This window comes from Octopus bimaculoides, chromosome 6 (assembly GCF_046866305.1).
Source record: "Octopus bimaculoides isolate indiv1 chromosome 6, ASM4686630v1, whole genome shotgun sequence".
In the NCBI taxonomy this organism is placed as follows: Eukaryota; Metazoa; Mollusca; class Cephalopoda; order Octopoda; family Octopodidae; genus Octopus; species Octopus bimaculoides.
Window position 1 is genome coordinate 113,211,522 of NC_142933.1, and position 22,003 is coordinate 113,233,524.

A 22,003-nucleotide genomic window follows, 5' to 3' on the forward strand; every position below is an offset into this window, starting at 1 on the left:
TTACAGATAAATTCCTCTATTTACATAATATCCAGGTCTCTTTCTTTCTTTTGTTGTCTTACCTTTTCTATCAATATGTATATGTGTATATATATATATATATATATATGCATGCATGCATGCATGTAATAAACAAATGATAAGTAGGTTGGTATACTTATATGCATACCCACTTCTGTATCCACACATGGTATGGACTGAAAAGCGAAATAAAAGGATATATGTACCAAACTTGTATTTACAAACCTGGTGGGGCTGTCCAGCTTAGCAGCTGCAGTTAAGCCTTCTTACTCATTGGCAGCATGGGAAACGGATGCTTCATAATTATGATAATTATACATGAGAGAGGGAGCAGCTTCTGGTGTTCACATTGGTACAGTCATAAGGTGATTAGGATATGAAGACAAGGCAGGTTGATGTTCACTGATAGTTACCGAGATATTTAAAATAGCTAGTAAAATAGGTCAGTGGCTAGTTAGAGAGTGAATGAAGTAGTAAAGAAAGTTGAAATGCCTTTATGACATGTGTAGAATATCATTGTAATTGTAAGGTTGATACAGTGAAGACAAGCAACTGCAGAGATATCTGGTTGTTGGAGCAGGTCATGGCAATTTACTGAAAGAGTTTTAGTACAAATGAATTAGTCTGGAATTTGTACTGGAAAGAGGGACTACTGATGTTATCTTAGTGAGAGAACTGCAGGTGAGGTATATGGTTGGGAAGACGCTACTATACCTAGCCTTTATTAAACCAGAGTTGTTCTTTGACATGGTCTGTAGTCTGATGCTTACAAAGGAAACGAGGGATAGATAAATGGCTTATGAAAGCTGTGTAAGCCCTTTATTGATGTGTAGTTATTAAGAGAGTTAGCAATAGGTTTAGTGACTAATTTAGTGTGCAGATAGGAGTCCTTGAGGGCTCAGTACTTTGTTCCCTCCTGTTCATTATAGTCTTCCAAGCCATAATGGAGGAATTTAAGATCAGCTGTTCATGCAAACTTTTATATATGCTTATGACCTAGTTCTTATGAATTTGGGGAAGATTTTGAAAGTTCAAATATGAAAATAAAATCTAAAATGAAATGGCCCCAAAATGAGCTTAGCAAACACTAACGTATTAGCAGGAAAGAAGACAGGACTCTGCTTTTGATTAGGGAAATGTTTGTGTCTTTTCTTATGCAGAAAAAGCAGTAGAAATTTTATATTGCACCCCATGTGGACTGTGGCTGCACAAAGGGTGTAGTGAAATTGTGGTTCAGCTGAAAGTTTAAGGTAAACCTTGTATGTGGTAGATATACAGAATTAGTTTTTAGTGAGAGTACCATAAAAAGATATTTTTGCAGGATATAAACGAGATCAAATATCGTATGCAGGAGGAGACTGCTAGGAGAGATATGTAAAGCATGTAAGTTTTTTAAAGAATTGCCAAGCACACAAAGTTGATGGAAACTATGGAAGAGGGAACATGAGTAAGACATAGAACAAAGTGATGGAATCTGATCTCAAGAAGCTGAACATTACATAAAATGACAAAAATGTGCAACAAGCATGAGGCAATGTTAAGCAAGATCTACTGGCATGGCAAAATGGACATTAAAAAAGGGTGTTAGTGATGGATGTTGGGATGTTTATTTATGTTTAAGACTCTTGCCCCGTTGTGTTTTTATCTGCTGCTCTCTTCCATTTCTCTCTTTCTCTCTCATTACTCACATTTTCTCTTATTCACTGTTTCATACGACTTGGAACAATCTTAAGAGATGGCATTAGATCATCTAGCTGCATTCAATCTTCCCATCACCATCCTCTGTTGCTCTATTCCTCTTCCATCTGTACTGAGGTAAGGTTTCACATCTATTTGTATCTCGTAACACCCTACCATCCTCTTCACCCTTCTCTCTCTCTCCCTCCCTCTCTCCCTCTCTCCCTCCCTCCCTCTCTCTCTCCCTCTCTCTCCCTCCCTCCCCACCCCTCCCTCCCCACTGAAACCTTCGACGTCATAAGCGATGGAGTGCCAACAACAACAACATGGGAGTAGGATTTAGAAAACCTGAGGCAGAATTGGCAGGAGAGATGAATTTCAAAGGAAAGTGGCGAGAAAAAATATTTTAGTTGGAAGCAACTTTATAGTAAAGGGTATTAAAATTGAAGAGGAAAGATTATGATGAATAACAAGATGGTGAAAATTAAACAGGATGGTTGATATAGAAAATGGATTCATCATCATCATCATCATCATCATGGCTATAGATCAGTGGTTCCCAAACTAGGAATTGCAACCCACTGATGGGTCGTGAACGGAGTCCTAGTGGGTCACAAAAAGTTATAAAATTATGCATTAGCTTTGATTAACTGCTATCGAGATAGTTCAAGACTCATGTTTTCAATACCAGACTGGTTGTTTTATCAAGCATTAGGCTTTTTTAATTCTATTATTGAGCGTAGCAAGAAACAGGCTCCTTCTTCTCACAGGCCTCAATGAAAATGTAATCTGAAATATATTTGTTTCTTTCATTAATGTTTTTACCCAGTAGAGTTAAGTGGGTCGCCATAAACTGGTGTCGTAAATAGTGCGTCGCGTCTCTAAAAAGTTTGGGAACCACTGCTATAGATAATACTACAGATAATAAAAAAAATGGAGGGAAGAATTTTAAGAGGGGATTGGGGTATACAGGTGATCAAAGGTGTGTTAAAGTCTGAAAATATGGAACATAATTGAACAGTAGTTTTACATCTCAACTATGGATGGTGTATAGGCAAAATAATAGATAGAAAACAGAAACTGCTTGTGAAACTGGAATGAACTGGATGGAGTTGGGATAAATCTTGGATTTATGAGGGTGAAATGATGAGACAGTTGAAAAAATATAAATGGTGGCAACCAAGTGGAATGAAAAGGTTTTAACCTGATATGTAGAGTATGGAATCATGTGAGTAAATAAATATATGAAAGGAAGATGTGTTGGAGCCATAAACACAACGGACACACAGGGAAATAGATTTTCTTAAATCTCTGGAGGCTTCCTAGAAGCTTTAGAAAGTTTCTGTTACCTAAGTGACCTAATTAGCAGTGGAGGAGGATGTTGTGAAAGTATAGGGTTAGATTATGAATAGGGGGCAAGTTCAGAGCTGTTGTCTCTGTTGGCTACAAAAGGTCTCAGAGTGAAAGGCAGATTATATGATGCTTGTGCATGGACAGCAATACCACATGGTAGTGAGATGTGAGCCCTGAATACAGAGGACATGTGTAGACTAGAGAGAAGTGAAGTTAGTTTCTCTGTTGGATGTACAATGTTAGTGTGCATGTATAACAAAGTGCAAATGTATTGAAAGAAAAGTTAGATATAAGAGGAATCGGATGTAATGTGATTCCTCTTATGTTTGGTCATGTGATGTGTATGGATAAGGACAGTTATATAAAGAAGTGCTGGTCACTTAAGGTCGGTGGAAACTGTGGAGGAGTTCCAGGAAGACAAGGGACTAAATAGTGAAGGTAGATCTCAAAATGCTGAGTGTCATGGAGAATATGACAAAGGACTGGGAAGATTGCAATTCATTGTGCTCAAGAAAACCCATCAACCACAGCAAAAATGATGTCCTGAAAGCATTCTGTTTATATTTCTAGCTTATTCTCCTCATTTCATTCCCCTAACACCCCCTATCATGCTATCCATGGCACTACTTGGCAATAAAATTGGCACATATTCCTCACCACTTCTTTACCCTCTTCTTTTCCCTGGAACCTTCCATCCCTTATTCTCAACCTCCCTCCCTTTCCTACACTATTTTCATCGAACACCTTTCTGCGCCTAGTTCTCCTCTCTACCATACTCTGCTTTATGCTCTTGCAGGCTTGCTTTTATTCCTAACACCCTCTCATATCCACCGTCCATCATGCCCAACCCACTAAACACACTCTGATCTACCCTCAATCTCCCTCTCTGTTGCTCCTCCTACACCTTACACATCACCCTCCCCACCTTACAATCTCTCCTCCTTCCTGAGCCACTGCTGTCTCACCCTACTCCCCACTCCATACTGATATTCCCCATCAACTGCACCTCCACCCTTGCACATCACATCCACCTCTACCCAGCTCTCTAACCATCTCTTACTCTCCCGTTGCATTTTTGTGAAACTACCCTCCCACCTATCCCCTCCACAACTGAGCCCTGACTCTAACTTCTCTTATTCTCAGCCAATTTGAGAATTTGCTGTGGCACACCATCACTAATATCTTACTTCTTTAGCTTTGTCTTCCCAATTACTACTAATCATCATTGTAATGTGAGGTAGCCATATCTCTCCCCTATAGCAAGGCATTTGTGTTTGACCCGTATCACACTTTAACCTCTTAGCACCTGGATAAAGCTACCCTACTTCCTAATTCTTCTGCACATCCCTACCTTAAGCAGGTGTGTGTGTGTGTGTGTGTGGGGGGCTTTCTGTTTCCTTTTCTTTTCTCTCTGGCAATGTACTTGGCAACCTCACTTGTGCAAGTGGCATGAAAAGAGTATCCAGTACATACTGTGAGGTGGTTGGCATTAGGAAGGGCATCCAGTTGTAGAAGCAGACACTGGAGCTCAGTACAACCCTGCAACCTGCTGGATCCTGTCAAATCAGTATGGAGAATGGAGGAGGTTAAATGATGATATCGCCGCCGTCATCGTCATCGTTTAACGTCCGCTGTCCATGCTAGCATGGGTTGGACGATTTGACTGAGGACTGGTGAAACCAGATGGCTACACCAGGCTCCAATCTGATTTGGCAGAGTTTCTACAGCTGAATGCCCTTCCTAACGCCAACCACTCTGAGAGTGTAGTGGGTGCTTTTATGTGTCATCCGCACGAAGGCCAGTCAGGTGGCACTGGCAACGGCCATGTTCAAAATGGTGCATTTCATGTGCCACCCGCACAAGAGCCAGTCCAGGGGCACTGGCAACGATCTCGCTTGAAAATCCCACAAAGTCCAGCCAGGTGGCACTGGCAACGGTCACGCTCAAATGGTGCATTTCATGTGCCACCCACACAAGAGCCAGTCCAGGGGTACCGGCAACGATCTCGCTCGAAAAATTTCATGTGTCGCCCGCACATGAGCCAGTCCAGGGGCACCGGCAACGATCTTGCTCGAAAAACCTCATGTGTCGCCCGCAACACATATATACACGCTGACATACATTCAGTATCATGTAATTTTTTCCTTTTCTCTTACTTCTCTCAATCCTTTTCTTTCTTATCTCCTGGAACATTACATTCTCTTCAGTTTCTTATTTATCTTCATTGTATATTATTTTGGTTGTTGTTTTTACACTTTATATTTCTATGCTTTTTCATCACATGCTTTTGCTTGTCTATTGTTTGCTTGTTTTCTCTTTTCTTTATAGTCTTTCTTGAACTATTTTGTGATTTTTATTGATTTATATCTTTACACCTATGCAGAATAAATTACCACCATTTTGCAGATTGACCATAGTATATGTATGTGTGTGTATTACTAGAGAAAGAAAAGGTCCCCTTCAGTTATGAATGATCATGGGGTTGCACTTAGAAATTTCCCCTCCGAGGCACAAGTCTGGGTAAGGTTGTTTTATGGAAGACCAGCAGTCACCCATGCTTACCAGCCTCCCCTCACCATGCTACTGATGCTCTCCAAGGGAAAACCAAAGGCTGATACAACTTGGCACCAGTGATGTCACAACTCATTTCTACAGCTGAGTGAATTGGAGCAACATGAAACAAAGTGTCTTGCTCAAGAACACAACACAGCCCGGTTTGGGGAAATGAACTTACTATCTTGTGATTGTGAGCCTGATACTCTAACCGCTGAGCTATGTGTGTGTGTGTGTGTGTGTGTGTGTGTGTGTGTGAAGGCATGCAGCCTAGTGGTTAGGATATTGCACTTCTGATCATTTCATTTCATGTTATTCTGCAGCTGGGACAGTGGCAGAGTCACTGGTACATTGACAGAAATGCTTTACAATATATCTTCAGGCTTTCTACATTCAAATCCTATCTGCTTGGAGACGGCAATGAAAGGTCACTCCAGTATTCATCCCAAGTCTAATCATGCTGGCTGAAGTTCCAGTAATCTATGTAATGGTGGCTGAGGAGGATATGGACCTTCCCAGGTCATATAGAGTTCTGGAGAGGGTTCACATGCACTTCTAGGCTATATATATATATATATATATGTATCATCATCATCGTCATCATCATGATTAGTTGCCCATGCTGGCATGGGCTGGATGGCTTGACTAGGGCTGGATGGCTTGACTAGGGCTGGATGGCTTGACTAGGGCTGGATGGCTTGACTAGGGCTGGATGGCTTGACTAGGGCTGGATGGCTTGACTAGGGCTGGATGGCTTGACTAGGGCTGGATGGCTTGACTAGGGCTGGATGGCTTGACTAGGGCTGGATGGCTTGACTAGGGCTGGATGGCTTGACTAGGGCTGGATGGCTTGACTAGGGCTGGATGGCTTGACTAGGGCTGGATGGCTTGACTAGGGCTGGATGGCTTGACTAGGGCTGGATGGCTTGACTAGGGCTGGATGGCTTGACTAGGGCTGGTAAGCTGGAAGGCCACACCAAACTCCAGTCTGATTTGGCATAGTTTCTACGGCTGGATGCCCTTCCTAACACTAGCCACTCTGAGAGTGTAATGGGTGCTTTTATGTGCCACTGGCACAACACCAATATCTGCACGATGATTTTACTTGGTGAGTCTTATATATATATGCATGTGGCAGTGTGAATGCAAGCACATGGTTTCAGTTCACTCACATTGCTTGGTACGTTTTGCATGTCTACTGTAGCCCTAGGCCAACCAACACCTTGTAAGTAAATTTGGTAGACAAAAATTGTAGGAAACTCATCAAATGTGTGTGTGTGTAAATGATATTTCTTTTATTGCTATTAAAGCAAAACAAAGTTGATGTTGACATTTCATCTGGTTGATCTGAGATTTCAAAAACCCATGAAATGTAAAAATTCTTTATCATGAAAAAGAGTTGAGAATTGAAACAAGAAGTGTATTTGGCTATAAAAATCCTATCTCAAAGTCAATTCCTGTCCAAGCCATGCTAACAGAAAAACAAATTGTAAACTCTCTCACTATATATATATATATACATAGATCATCATAATCTTTATGTCTGCTTTTCAGGCTGGCATGGGTCAGATGGTTAAACAGGATCCAATGAGTCGGTGACCATACCTTGTTCCAATATGTATATACGGGGTGTTCAGGTTAAATTTGACAATTTTTTTATGTCTCATTTTTTCAGGAACAGCTCGATGTTGATGGTGCTGGAGTGCATAATGATTAAAGTTGTAGTTGAGAAAAAGTTAGCTAACACGGAGAACTGGAGGCCATTTTAATATTGGAAAAGAGCTACCTGTATCATGATGGTTCATGCTGGATATCAAAATGCCAATGTTATGACTGCTGCTCAATGCTCTGTGAAGGCTGTGAGACATGACATGACATGAAAATCAAGTTCACTGAACTATGGTGGTCTTTAGGCATATCTCCAGTGAGGGTGACGTCATGCTGATCCACATCTTTGACCAGGGCTTTGTGCTCAGTTCAGATGGCTTTGTTAAGCTGCTGGAGATGGTTGCTACTGGAAGACCATATGTGTGGCAGCAGGACTCAGCTCATTGCCATAGCTCTGGAAAGATTCAGAAGTGGCTCTCAGAGGATTTCACCAGTCCCAGTTTCTGGCCTCCTAATTCCCCCAAATGTAATCCTACAGATTACTATGTGTGAGGTGTGGTTGAGAAAGACACCAACTGCTCTGCCTGCAACACCAAGTCCAAGCTGATGGCCAAAACCAAAGTGGTGTTTGAAGATCTTCCTAGTGATACAGTGAGGAACACACGTGCCTGGTCTCAGAGCCATCTTGAGGCCACAGTGGAAGCTGAGGGTGGCTTGTTACCTACCAGTCATAATTTAGTTGATATCTTTGACGTGCTAAAATATTTTTATTTTTAGATTGGATATTGTGCTTCCCTTTCCCTTTATGCAAGCTATCATTTAACCCATACACCCTGTACATATATGTATCTATATATATGTATGTATTGCCTGTGTCTCTGTGTTATATGTATATACATACATATATAATTGCATGTTGTGTACATGTATATAATGTGTGTGTGTATTTATTTACATGACTATAATACAATTATTCGGATGCTGGTTACCACTGGTTTCATATAAACTTAACTTGATAGTCTACTTCTCATATGTTCTGTTCTTTCTTCTTTCTTCACTTCCTTTCTTCCTTCCATTCTTCCTCATCCTCCAGATTTACCTCCCCACTCCTCCTCAATGTCTTCTGTTTCCCTAAATTTCCCCTTTCTCATCCCTTTATCCTCTGTGAAGTGGTATCTTTATGATCCTGAACCAGATTACTTTCCCTCAGTTACAATTACCACCTTCATTCTAATGTAGTAACACCTTGTCTCGTGCGCATGCGTGGTCATTCGAGATCCAAGTTTGGCGCCCTTATTCATTCTCTTTTCTCGCCGGCTGGTGAAGAGGTCAGACGTCCAACAGAGCTCTCTCACATGTCAGCACCAGAGCTTCACAAATAACCACGGAAATCATTCAGAAGGCGTCTCAGCAACCAAAGGGCGTAGAGATGCCTATTTCCTCTGTAAATAAATATTGTTGTGTTGATGGATTGGAGTCTGCGTTTCGTTGTTTCTTCAGAATTTAATGTACGGAAGCGGGTATACACCTAATGGTGTATAACCACTTTCCTACACTAACTTTGAATTTATCTGTACAGTTTAGACATTATGGTCTTTACTGTTTTTTTAAATTTTATTTTTGAAGACGTTTTAGATGTTTTAATCTTTATGTTTCACTATCAAACACAGTACAAGGGAAATGATTAAAGCTAATTAATGGACAGAATTATGACTCCTGGCCTTTGCAGTTCTCCAGATTGAAACGAGCTTCGACTCATTTCAAATGACTTCTTTTTTGCTTAAAATTCAGTTTTCGTCACAACTGTCTGACAAACAGGAATATGAAACTGAGTAACAGTTTAGTGATAATTTTGCACCTTTATAATACTTTACCTTTGGTATTCAAGTGCTTTTTTTTCCACCTTGTTTTACACTTACGTGCTCACCTGTATGTGTATGTATAGGAAGGGCATCCAGCTGTAAAAACTCTGCCAAATTTAGATTGGAGCCTGGTGTTGCCATCCGGTTTCGCCAGTCCTCAGTCAAATCGTCCAACCCATGCTAGCATGGAAAGCGGACGTTAAACGATGATGATGATATATATATGTATATATATATATATATATATATATATATATATATATATATATGCATACATACATATAGAGGTTGGACAAAATAATGGAAACACCTTAAAATTTCAAACAAATTTATTGTAATACAGGGTAGGACTGCCTTTGGCAGTAATTACAGCTTGAATTCTATGAGGTATGGACTCATACAAAGTTTGAATTGCTTCCAAAGGAATTTTTGTCCATTCTTCAGCTAAAACAGTCTCCAGTTCTTGTAGTGATGATGGTGAAGGGTATCGACTCCTTATTTGTTTTTCTAAAATGCACCATAAATGTTCAATAATATTGAGATCTGGGGACTGTGGTGGCCAGATAAGATGTTCAACTTCACTAGAATGTTCCTTGTGCCATTCAGTAACAACTTTAGCTGTGTGAATTGGTGCATTATCATCCTGGAAGATTGCATTTTACTCTGGAAACAGGTCTGCAACCGTAGGATAAATTTGATCAGATAAAATGCTTAAATAGACTTAACTATTAATTCTGCCATGAAGAGAAACCATTGGGCTGGCAAATTTCCAAGATATAGCCCCCCCCCACCCCAGATCATCACAGATCCTCCTCCATGTTTAACAGTTGGAAGAAGGCAGTCTGTGTCAAATGCTTCTTTTGGCTGTTTCCACGCGTATACTCGGTTGGGGGTCGGAAATAAGGTAAAGGATGATTTGTCTGACAAAATAACATTCTTCCACTGCTCTAGGGACCAATTCTGTAGGTTGTTACTCCACTCTAAATGCTTTGCAACATTTGTTTTTGAAAGTAATTTTTTTCTGATTGCAGCCCTCCCATGAAATCTGGCTTTGTGCAGCTCCCGGTGAACTATTTTTGTGGAAACTGGGTTCTTGAGGTGGTCTTAAGCTCTGCAGTAATTTTGGGAGCTGTACTTTTGTGATCCTTTCTAACAATTCGTGTAGAGTCTGACGGTCCCTATCTGAAATTTTTGGTTTTCTTCCAGAGTCTTGTTTCGACGTCGAGGTTTTTTCCTCTTTCTCAAAGGCTGTCTTTACTATCAAGATAGTGCTTCTTGATTCACCAAACATTTCGGCTGTTTTCTTTATGCTAGCGCCTGCCATTTGACCTCTTTGAAAGTCCGATAGATCTGTCGTTTTAATGAATTTTAATTACCTTTTTCTGATGATATCTGAAAAGAAACAGCAATTTTAGCAAAACATATTAAGCAACACTAGTAATAAATTAAAAAGTATAAAAATAAACAAGTGTTTGACAGTTATATAGATATTTCAAAATGATGATGCTATGATGTTAGGGATTTCCATTATTTTGTCCAAGCCTTGTATACACACACACACACACACACACACACACACACACACACACACACACACACACACACACACACACACACACACACACACACACATGCACACGCACACTGTTTTGATTGTCTGTTCATGTTTAGTGCTCATCCAATGTTTTATAATGCCGGAAGCATTGATATGTAAATATCAGACAATGAGAATGAATGTTTAACACCATGAGCCTTTATCCACCAATGCAGTATTGAGCATTCATTCTCATTGTTCAATATTTTCACACACACACACGCACACACACACACACACACACAAACAAACAAACAAACACACGTACGTATGTGTGATTGTTGTAAATGAGTGTCACTGTCATATAAGCAGTGCATGACATTCATTGCCAATCTTTCATGGAAACCTTTCCACTTAGGGGAAATATTACCTTGCTTGAAGATAAGCAAGGGTTTGTGAATTCCCTCTGTCCTATGCAAGCATAGGAATATGGGCATGGAAATGATGATGTTGATATGGAATATAAATATTTTAGCTGATAATTAATATTGACCAAACCAGGAATGGAAAGAAGTTATTTAAAAAAAAAAAGTTTCATATTCAAAGCTCCATATTTTGTGGCATCTTCATTAGGAAACAAAGAACTACAAAACGGGGAAACATCTTTAACCGAATTAATTCTATTTTTCATTTGATGAAAAAGTTTGTGTCTTGACAAAATAATCATTATTACTTCTAAAGTTGTTGTTTTTGTTTTGTTTAATTCAATTATCAACTAAGGTCATAAATTGGATTTCACAGTAATTTCATAGTCTAACTCACTTGTTAGATTTTGAAAACTGTGTCTGGATTGTGGAAACATAATATTTGAAGTAAATATTTAAAAATAACTGTCAGTTTTAGTGTTAGTAAAAGCAGTATTTCTTAAAAAATCTAACATAAATTACGGAAAAGAAAAGACTCAGTTGTTCTAAATTTCAAATTCACTTTCATGAAAATAAAACAGATTTCTCTGATCATTTATTTGAGAGGAGATATTCTAAAATAAAGTAGTGATGACTCTTTACCCAAGAAAACAATTTCTTGTGTACTATTCCACAATATATACATTCAGTTCACTAGTTTGAAATGTTACTATATCAAAACTAATTACAAAAGTCCTTCCAAATTAAGTATGGGAGATGAAACTGGTTAAGAAAGGCCCTACTCTTTATGAAAATACTCTCCAACCCATGTCCTTATGATTATTCTTGTAGGTATTTTGGACATTAAAATGTTGATGGCTGCAAGTTATATGTATTGGTTAATAAGATAAACTACAATATCATAATGGTGAAAGTTAACAAAAGATTTTAACTTTATTACAACTTGTTCTGTCTTGTATTCTTTCCTTTTAAATATGACTTGATTTGTATATTTTATGTACATCTCTTGCATCAATTAATAATGGTACTTATTTGTGCTTTTTAGAAATCCCATTCATCTGGTGAAGATGATCTTGAAGGATCAGAAAAAGAAGACCCATTAGAAGGTATTTATTATAATTTATAATATATTTATTTCTTATTTCATCATCATCATCATCATCGTTTAACGACCACTTTCCATGCTAGCATGGGTTGGACGATTTGACTGAAGACTGGCGAACCAGATGGCTGCTCCAGGCTCCAATCTGATTTGGCAGAGTTTCTACAGCTGGGTGCCCTTCCTAACGTCAACCACTCTGAGAGTGTAGTGGGTGCTTTTACGTGCCACCAGCACGAAGGCCAGTCAGGCAGTACTGGCAATTATTTTTTATTTTATCTAGTTTCAGCTCACGAGCTTTGGCCATGCTGGGGCACTGCCATTTGGTATTGCTACATAATTTTACTTCACGAATGCTTTTCAGGAATTGACATTTGGTGCATGAGAGAGTTTGATGCAGCTGCCCTCATCTGCACCTCCTGCCACAAAGTTGGTTCATCTGGGACCCTTGACAGGAAGAGGTCCAACTTTATTTTGAAGAAACCTACATCCACCTCATGCAGGTCTGTCAGGTCCTTTGGGAGGATATTGAAGAGCTGTGGACCTCTGAAGCCCAGGCTATTGCAGTATCTTGTCCTACATCTTGATGGCAAATTTGGAGTCCTTGGCACTATGCAGTGGCGCCCAGTTCTAGTATTTCTGTAACTCTTAATGCCAAAGTTTGGGACAAGTCCTTCGAGGATCTTCCAGATTTATATTATGGCATATCTTTCTTGTCTCTGCTCTAAGGAATAGAGTCTTAATCTCTTGAGTCTTTCCCAATAGCTTATATGCTGCATAGAGGCTATCTTCTTTGTGTAGCTTCGTTGGATTGCCTCAAGTTCTGAGATTAATTTGACACTGGTTGGTGACCATAGCTGAGAGCAATAGTCAAAGTGGCTTAGGACAAGTGTCCTCCAGAAGACCATCATGGTTTCCTGATCTCTTGTTCTAAAAGTTCTAAGAGTCCATCCGGTCAGCCACCTGCATTTCATTGCCAACTTAGCAACATGCACATGAAAAGATGCATCATTACTCATGTAAATGCCCAGGTCTCGCACTGACTGTGCCTCTGGGATTGCAATCCCTCCAGGTCCAGTGTATTTAATGGGTACTGCATTTAGTTTTGCATGCTGATAGCACAAGGCTTGAAACTTTTCGGCATTAAACTGCATGCTATTCTTTTCAGTCCACTTGTATATTTCATACAGCTCACATTGCAAGTGCATAGTGTCTTCAGGGTTCTGTATTACTTGTGAAACTTTTGTATCATCTGCATAATTTGTAATCATGGCTGAGGGTATGTCTGATGTTGATGGCTGCAATGTGGCTAAGGGTATATCTGAGAGGGCCATTATGAACAGTAGTGGTCCCAAAACAGTGCCTTGCGGAATACCGCTCACTATTTTCATGTCTTTGGAGGTGGCCCTATTGGCTACTACCACCTGACTTCTATCCTTCAGAAAGTCATCAAGCCATACTCCCAATTTTCCAACTACGCTGAGATCACGCAGTTTGTGACATATTCCATGATCGACTTTATCAAAGGCCTTTGCAAAGTCAAGATATATCACTTCCACATTTGAGTGGTTGAGCAGCTGTTTCAGCACCCAGTCATAGTGTTGTAAGAGCTGAGTCAGGCAGCTTCTTCCTGGTCGGAAACCATGTTGGGTGTCGGGCAGCAAGTCATTTTCTTCAAGGGAGGCGATTAGTTTTCTTCTGACTATTCATTCCATGACCTTGCTGATGTGCGAGGTCAGAGAGATGGGTCTGTAGTTCTTGGCCTCTGCTCTGCTACCTCCTTTATGAATAAGGTATATTTTACGCTCCTTCAGTTTTCTTGGGAGTTTGCCAGTTCCAAAGAAGCTCTGAAGGAGGGACTGCAGTGGTGTTGCTAGGACTCACTTACATACTTTTAGAAGGCTTGCTGGGAATCCACCAGGGCCAGTAGCTGTTGATCTTTTTGAAATTGATCATTAGTTCTCCTCATCCTAGTGATTTGTAATTGACTGATAGTTTCAAAATGCAGAAGGTTATGTTTTGAGACAACTAACCTCTACATGGCGAGGACATTCCTTAAAGCCATGGTATTCACAATTAATTGCTTTTTCTTGTAAAACCAATGTCATATTAGTTCTCAAACCTGAATATGATACGAGCTGTAGTTGATTGCTCTGACATTTTGGAGTTTGTATTGCGGATAGTAATTTCATTTGTCGTATAGAACAGTAGATTGCAGAAAGTAAGATCATCTGATTTTAATCTTACTGTAGAACAGCTGACATGATTCCTCGTCCTGGTTCTCTTGACTCGAAGTGTGAAAAAAAAAAAAAAAAAAAGAAAAAGTCTTTTCCTATTGTCAAAGACGTGAACATATTTCAAGGATTCCTGTTTAATTAGGAACAACATCAAATTTTGGATTTTGTAGTTATTGTTACTGGTGTTTCTACATTAATATCTTCCAACATAATCTACTTTTTGTCTTGTTTAATCTGTTTTGTCTCTCCTTTATTTTAGATGGAATTGATTCATCACAAGAAGCTGCTTTAGTTAAAACCCCTGCTGTTGAACTGAATGGTCACATGTGTGTTGTCATTGCTGCTGATTGGATGGCTGGTGGAGAGCAAGTAATTACGGCATCTTGGGATAGGACTGCTATATTGTATGAGTCAGAAACAGGAGAACAAGTTAATACACTCACTGGTAAGATTTTCACATATTTGGTATAGATTTGTTGAACTTTGTTCAATATTTATACAGGTTCTATTTCACGATATTAATGACTGCCTTCAGACGACTAGTTTGAGTTCTATCAAAGGCTTCTTTCTGTTTCTTTATTTTAAATTGGTGTTTACATTGATGATGATGATTGCTTTTCTGTTTTATGCAGGGCATCACCAAGAGTTGACAGATGTATGCGCACATCCATCTCAAAGACTCGTTGTAACGTCTTCCAAAGATACTACATTCAGATTATGGGATATGAGAGATCCTTCTTTAGAAGTCAATGTTTTCCAGGGTCATACTCAGTAAGTAATCTTTTAATCTTAAATGCAATTGAGATAGAATTAGCTTTTTTACCATTTTTCATTGTTCCTACTGCTATCCATTCTGTGACACATCCATACTAACATTTTTGCTCTATAGATGGGTCACTGCCTTAAAGCCCTCTAATTTTCTTTATTCATTTATGCTGAATGCCTTATGTTGTAAGACTGTGCTTTCAAAACCTCATATGGTTGTTGTATGATGTGGAAACCATTTCATGCAAGCATGTATTGAAATTTCTAAAGATCTTTCCTTCACAAACTTTAAGTACCAACTTCATCTCTGTTGTGTCCTTTATATGTTTCACTTTAGGAACAAAACTTGTCATCCGCTTCCAGTGATTGTTGGAGCAGTTTATGGTTTGATTCCAAAGTCATTAAAAGTTGCAGATTGCTTCAGTGCATTTCATTCACCTAAAACTTTTTGTTCTGCCAATTTATTATAGACACCATTATAACCCTCTGAAATGAATAGGTCAGATACAGTTCTTTCATATTCTCTTCCTGCATTTTGAGCGAAACCATTTCTGTGATGTTTTTGAACTTTTTGGTCCTTACTATTTAGCTACTGCTTACTACCTTACTACTGAGTATGTGTAATGATCTCTATGATGAAGGGTGTCTTTGATGGACATCTACTTCTACATCAAATTCCCTACCAGTCCTGGGTTGAAGTGTTTCTGGTGCATTGATAGAGAAGGAAGATTTGGTATTTAGGGTTTATGTCTATGGGGCATTGGTCTAGGTGCTTGCTTACGGAAATTTTCTTAGTGGTGGGGTCCAAGATATGTTGCCTGTGCACCATAAGTCTATCCCTCAAAGTTAAGCTGGTTTGACCAATGTAGTCACCACCACAACCTCCACATTTTAGAACATAGATTAAGTTCTTCGAAGCACAGGTGAAGTCATATTTTATAGTAAAAGTTTGACCTGACGTAAATTTGTATGTGGAGCCCTCTAAGAGGAAGATGCAAGTTCCGCAGTTAGGGCGGTTGCACTTTCTGACTTGTGGGGCTGTATTTTTGGTGGGAAATTTGGCGCTGGTGAGTAATTTTTTTAGGGATTGCAGTTGTCTCTTGCTTTTAATAATCCTATGTGTTTCTAGTGCCTTTTGCAGTGTTTCATTAAATAGTATCATCAATATCCTCACCATAAAGTCCTTTTTTCCATGTTTGCATGGGTTGGATGAAATTTGTTGAGGTGGATTTTCAGTGGCTGGATGCCCTTCCTGTTGTCAACACTCACCTTTTTCCATATAAAGTCATATTTCCGCAAGACCAGACATGTTTTCACAGAAGATTGGATTGGCTATTGCTTGCTTTATGATGACATTCATTTATAACCGTTATACAATGTCAAGAAAGGAAACAGTAATACATACATGCATGTGCACACACATACACGCACACACACACGTCAGACTTCTTTCAAGGTTGATGTGAGATTATGGGACAGAGAAAGGAATACAGAAGAAAGCCATGATCTTCAAGGTGTCTTGTTTTCATTCACTTGAACATCAAATGGAAAACTGCAGCATCAATTATAGTTTTAGAAAGAGAACAGACATCATTACAGTATATTTTTCATTGAGGAACTTGAATTGGCTTCAGTATAATCAATGAGAGTCAAATACTTGTAGATAGGGATCGGTTATAACTCTTCTTCACTATCTCGTATAGATATGGTAAGGGAGGTAATTAATGATTATTTCCCTTTGACCAGAGACGTCCATGATAATTATGGAACCGATTTCCATGATAATTATGGAACTGATTTCATAAAATGTAGAGATCGTGTTCCAGCCCCAGCTTTGTACTGTATTTATTGTCATAACACATAGCTCTCAGTGGCTCTGTTATCGTAAATAAGACAGTTACTATTATAAGCGACGAGTAGCCTGTATATTTGTGTGTTTTGTTGTACTATAATGCTTTTGAAAGGCAGTACTGATGGTCTTTGCTATGGGTACGGCTCCTTATTCAGAGTTTAAGCGATGTCATTAATTTCTGTTTGAATGTTTTTAATTCAACACACCCGTGACAAGAATATATGAGGGGGAGAGAATTCCAGGGGGGATAATGTTCTAGAGAGTGAGGGCTGGATGTGGTGCTTAGATTGGGGTCTGGGGGTGTTGATCTGATGAACAAGTGTGAAGAGAAGAGAGGAATACTTGAGTAGAGGTAGCATTGGCTCAACTAGATCTGAGTTGCAGGGGTATTATAGTAACAACAGAAGCACCATCCGAGATGGCTATGTTTGGGAAGTGTTTTCATTAGAAAAAGATCTTAAGTGTTAGTGAACCCTAACATTTGGAGTAATTTTAAATCTTTAGCTGAGTGTTACTCACTACTAAGAAGCTTTTGCTGCCATTGTATTTTTATATGTGTAGTATTTGTTGCAGTGAGGGCTCATGTGCTTTAGTGGTTGCAGTACTCAGTTTTTCATCATAAGGTAGTGACAGTGCATTGTGTCCTTGAGCAAGACACTTCATTTCATGTTGCTCCTGTACACTCAACTGGCGAAAATGTGTTGTACCTGTAATTGAAAGGGGCCCAGCCTTATCACATTCTGTGTCATACTGACTCTCCCTGAGAACTATCTTAAGGGTACATGTGTGTGTGGAGTGCTCAGCCACTTGCACATTAATTTCACAAGTTGGCCATTCTGTTGATCAGATCAACTGGAACCCTATTCGCTGTAACCAACGGGGTGCCGGTATTTATTGCCTGAGAAAGGAGACAAGATAGGCATAACTCTTTTGGATGATGCTTTTGAGGTCTCAGTTGAAGGAGTCAGTGTGTTTTTGATGTGTATCTAGCTTGTGACTGAATGATTGATAGTTTGGAAAGTGAAGAATGATGACATGTTGTTGGACAGGGTGATAATTAAGTGATTGATGCAATGAGTGAAGAGAGTTGGGGACAGAACTGAATGTATGGGACATTGGATCTGATAGAATGAGGAAGAGAAAGAGTTTAGTAAACACACATGACAAGAGTGCAATCTGAGAAGAAACCATTGACCCGAGTGATGGAAGATCGATGGAGTCGGTAGGTAGCCAGTTTCAGTCATAAATATGCATGTCAGGTATGTAGTTTTATTTGCTGATGTTGAGGGTAACCAAAGTAAGAACCTACTGGTGGTTGAGAGAGGAGAGTAGGTTCCTAGCAGATTTAGCTCTTCAGAAATCATACTGGTGAATTGGCTTTTTGGAAACCATACTGGTGGTTACATAGGATCAGAACATTCAGTGGAAATATCTAGACATTTATGCACATTACTTGAAAGTCTTAGAGTGCTCTACCAAAGGAGGAAAATAAGCAAATTTGATTTCATAATCAAGAAGACCAAAATCGAAAAATGACTCTATGTAAATGATATAAACAATTGTTTTATTGTCAGCTAACATTAGTCAACATTATTTTGTGTTGTCTCTCATTAACTCTTGGACATTCTGTCTCTCGGGAGAACTTTTTTCTTCATGTCATTTAAATTATAAGTGTGATGTATTAAAATTAATTTTGAATGTTTGAGTTGGGAATTTCCCGAAATAATTTTTCTTGCTTCTACAGCAGCTGTAAACATAAAAGCTTCTGGTGAACCTTTTTAAGTCCGAAGTTACTAACCACTGACCTATGTTGAGTTCCACATTCTTCAGCCAAGAAGGACTTTGCACTCACAAACATCTGCCTATCCCTCTTTCAGGTGAGAATGTAGTCAATCTGGCTTCTAGGCCCATGAAATTGATAGGGGATTGGATGGCTGGCAGGTTTCTTGAGGTTAGTATTGCAGACCAGCAAGTCATTTGTATAACAAAACTCTAGCAGATTTGTTCCTTCCTTATTTCTAGTACCAAAGCCATAACTTCTATGCACACCATGAAATCCATTGGAGTGCTGCTCAACATGACTGTTGAAGTCACCAGCTACAATAAAAATGTCATTTTCTTTCAGTGTCAAAGTAGTCTGTAAAAAGAATTCATAGAAACTACCCTTCTATTCATATGCCAGTTCAACATGTGGAGCATATGCAGAGATAAATGTTATTGTTCATACAAGACTGTTATTAGCTTAATAATCCTGTCACACACCCTGACTACCTCAGTTACCTTATCCATTTCTCTGCTAAAACGATACCTACACCATTTACTTCATTGCTACTGCTCACCCAGAAGAATTTGTGTCTATGTTCCTTGCTCACAAGCAGTCAAGCCGAAGCTCTCCTTCCTTGTACCTTTTGCCCACAGGCTACATCTACCTCTTAGGTATTTCAACAATCTCACCAGATCTGCTTTCCATTGTATGAATGTTGATGGTGGACCTCGGAAGCATGAGAGGATAGTTTGGGGACTGTTTGCAGCATCTGAAAAAATACTTTTGTAGGCATTTGTTTGATGGCAATGGTTCCTTGTGCAGTGTAAATGGGGATTGGCTACAGCATGAATTTCATTTTCCTTCACTACCATGAAATATTCATGGGTAAGCAACTGCTGGTAGAGGTAGTGAGTAGATAGGGATGAGGAAGGGAACAAGGAATTTGTTTAACCAATAGGTGACCTCTGGTGGTGGCAAGGATGTGGGGGTACACCTCGGCTGTACAGTCAAGTTCCTGGACTAGTTCTGTAGCACACCACCAGATGACAGCACATAGTTGTGTGTGCAGTGAGAGCTAGCAGTGACCTTCATGAGGCAGTGTGCTGAGTGATGTCACAGTGTTTATTTCTCAAGTTGTAAAATTTGTGTTTTTGTGATCATGTGCATGTTTGTGATCATGTGTATGTTGTAGTCTGCTAGTTTTGTCATGGACAAGAACAAAGAGACAACGTAAAGTTTTGTGTTAAACTTGGGAGGTCTGCTACAGAGACATTGAGCATGCTTCAGCAAGCTTAAGGGGATGAGGTAATGGGTCATATGCAATGCTCTGAGTGGCAGGGGTGTTTCAAAAGCGGTAGAATGTCCCTGGAAGATGATGAGTGATCTGAAAGACTTGCCATGAGCATCACCCCAGAAATGTGGAGAAAATTCATTAGCTTGTGCATAAGGATTGTCAGAGGACAATCAATGACATTGCTGATGTTGTTAATCTGTTGTATGAGTCCATGCAGGCAATCCTAAGATCTGAATTGAATATGTGGTTTGTCTCTGCCAAGTTTGTTCCCTGCCAGCTAAGCACTGAGCAGAAAGAACATCACGTTGAAGTCTGTGAAAATCTCTATCAGCATGCTGCCTATGACCCATGCTTCGTGTCGAAGATCATCACTGGTGATGGGAGTTGGGTCTTGGGGTGTGACCCAAGACAAAGCAGCAGTCATCACAATGGAAGAGGCCTTCATCTCCATGACCAAAGAAGGCATAACAGAGCTGTAGCTCAATCAAGAGCATTCTCATCGTTTTTACAACATCAGTATTGTGCACTGAGAATTTGTCCTCCACTCTCAGACGAAGGGTATCCAGCTGTAGAAACCTTGCCAAGCTGGATTGGGGCCTGGTGCAGCCTCCCAGCTTGCCAGTCCTCAGTCAAGCCAGTTAAGCTAGGCCAGCATGGAAAGCGGACGTTAAACAATGATGAGGGTCAGACCATGAAATGAGAGTTCTACTGTGGCATTTTGAAGTGCTTGAGGGAGGACATTTGGCAAAAGTGACTGGATCTGTAAAGAATGAAGAATTGGGTTCTTCACGATGACAATGCACCCTGTCACTGAGCTCTCTTTGCTTGTGAGTTTCTTGCTAAAAACATGATATTGCTTCTACACCCGCCCTATTCACCAGATTTAGCACTTGCAAACTTCTCTCTTTTCCCCAATATAAAAATGCTGCTCAAAGGTTGCTGTTTTAACACTGTTGTCGAGATTCAGAGTGAATCACAGAAGGTGCAGGTCGGATTCCAAAAGTGGCAGGAACACTGGGACTGGTGTATTGCTGCACAAGATAAATATTTTGAAGGAGATGATGTTAAAACTTTGGTAAATAAGTTATTTTTTATCAAACATAACTAGTCTGGGAACTTTTTGATACTGCCTATATATATATATATATATATATATATATATATATATATATATATATATATATACAATCTTTCGGCACATTGAAAGGTAGGTCTAGTGAGATTTTTGAGATGCTTGAACGGAGGTGTATTGACGTATGCTGCATTCATGAGGTAAGATGGAGAGGAGCTTCAGCCAGGTTCCTCACAAGCAAGACACACAGATATTAAACCTTCTTGGAAGGTAACAGCAATGGGGTAGGTGGTGTGGTGTGAGCATATTTCTTGCAGAGAAATGGGTGGATATGGTCACAGAGGTAGTCAAGAGTATATGATAGAGTACTTAAAGTCAGGCTAGTCTTGCAGAATAGTATACTGGCAATTATCTCTGCCTGCGGCCACCAAGTAGGGATTCTACCAAATGTTGACTCAATTGAGTGACCAGCTATCTGAATCGAAAGTACCTTGGTAGATAAAGCAATGGAAGATATGAAGACAGAGAAAGCCCCCAGCTCATCTGTAATCACCACTGAGGTGCTTAAAATACCTGGCAGTGTGAGTCATGGTCTAGTCACCTGTATTATAAATCAGGTGGTACACAAAGGAGCCATACCCAATGACTGGTGTAGCAGTACCATAGTCAGCTGCTACAAAGGTAAAGGTGATGCTTTAGTTAGAAATAATTATAGAGGTATCAAACTGTTGGATCAAGTGATGAAAGTTATAGAGAGAGTGATAGCCCAAGTAATTAAGGAGGGAGATAGTCTAGATGAGATGCAGTTTGGTTTTGTGCCAGGTAGAAGCACCACTGATGCTGTATTTCTGATAAGACAGCTGCAGGAGAAATACCTAGCCAAAAA

The 22,003-nt window shown here is 39.6% G+C and overlaps 2 protein-coding genes across 2 annotated transcripts in view; one reads left to right on the top strand and one right to left on the bottom strand.

Moving 5' to 3' along the window:
- Positions 1 to 20,718, top strand: part of LOC149135379 (WD repeat-containing protein 37-like) — a 28,677-nt gene extending 7,959 nt beyond the window's left edge. The window contains exons 2-4 of the mRNA XM_089354444.1: positions 12,079 to 12,139; positions 14,629 to 14,814; positions 15,002 to 20,718. Coding sequence (XP_089210570.1) covers positions 12,079 to 12,139; positions 14,629 to 14,814; positions 15,002 to 15,144 — 390 coding nt within the window. The 3' untranslated portion in view covers positions 15,145 to 20,718. The remainder of the gene's footprint in view (positions 1 to 12,078; positions 12,140 to 14,628; positions 14,815 to 15,001) is intronic.
- The window catches only part of LOC106879184 (WD repeat-containing protein 37), a 40,669-nt gene continuing 28,057 nt past the window's right edge, over positions 9,392 to 22,003 (bottom strand). The window contains exon 6 of the transcript XR_016242399.1: positions 9,392 to 10,508. The gene's annotated coding sequence lies outside the window, so the exon portion shown is untranslated. The remainder of the gene's footprint in view (positions 10,509 to 22,003) is intronic.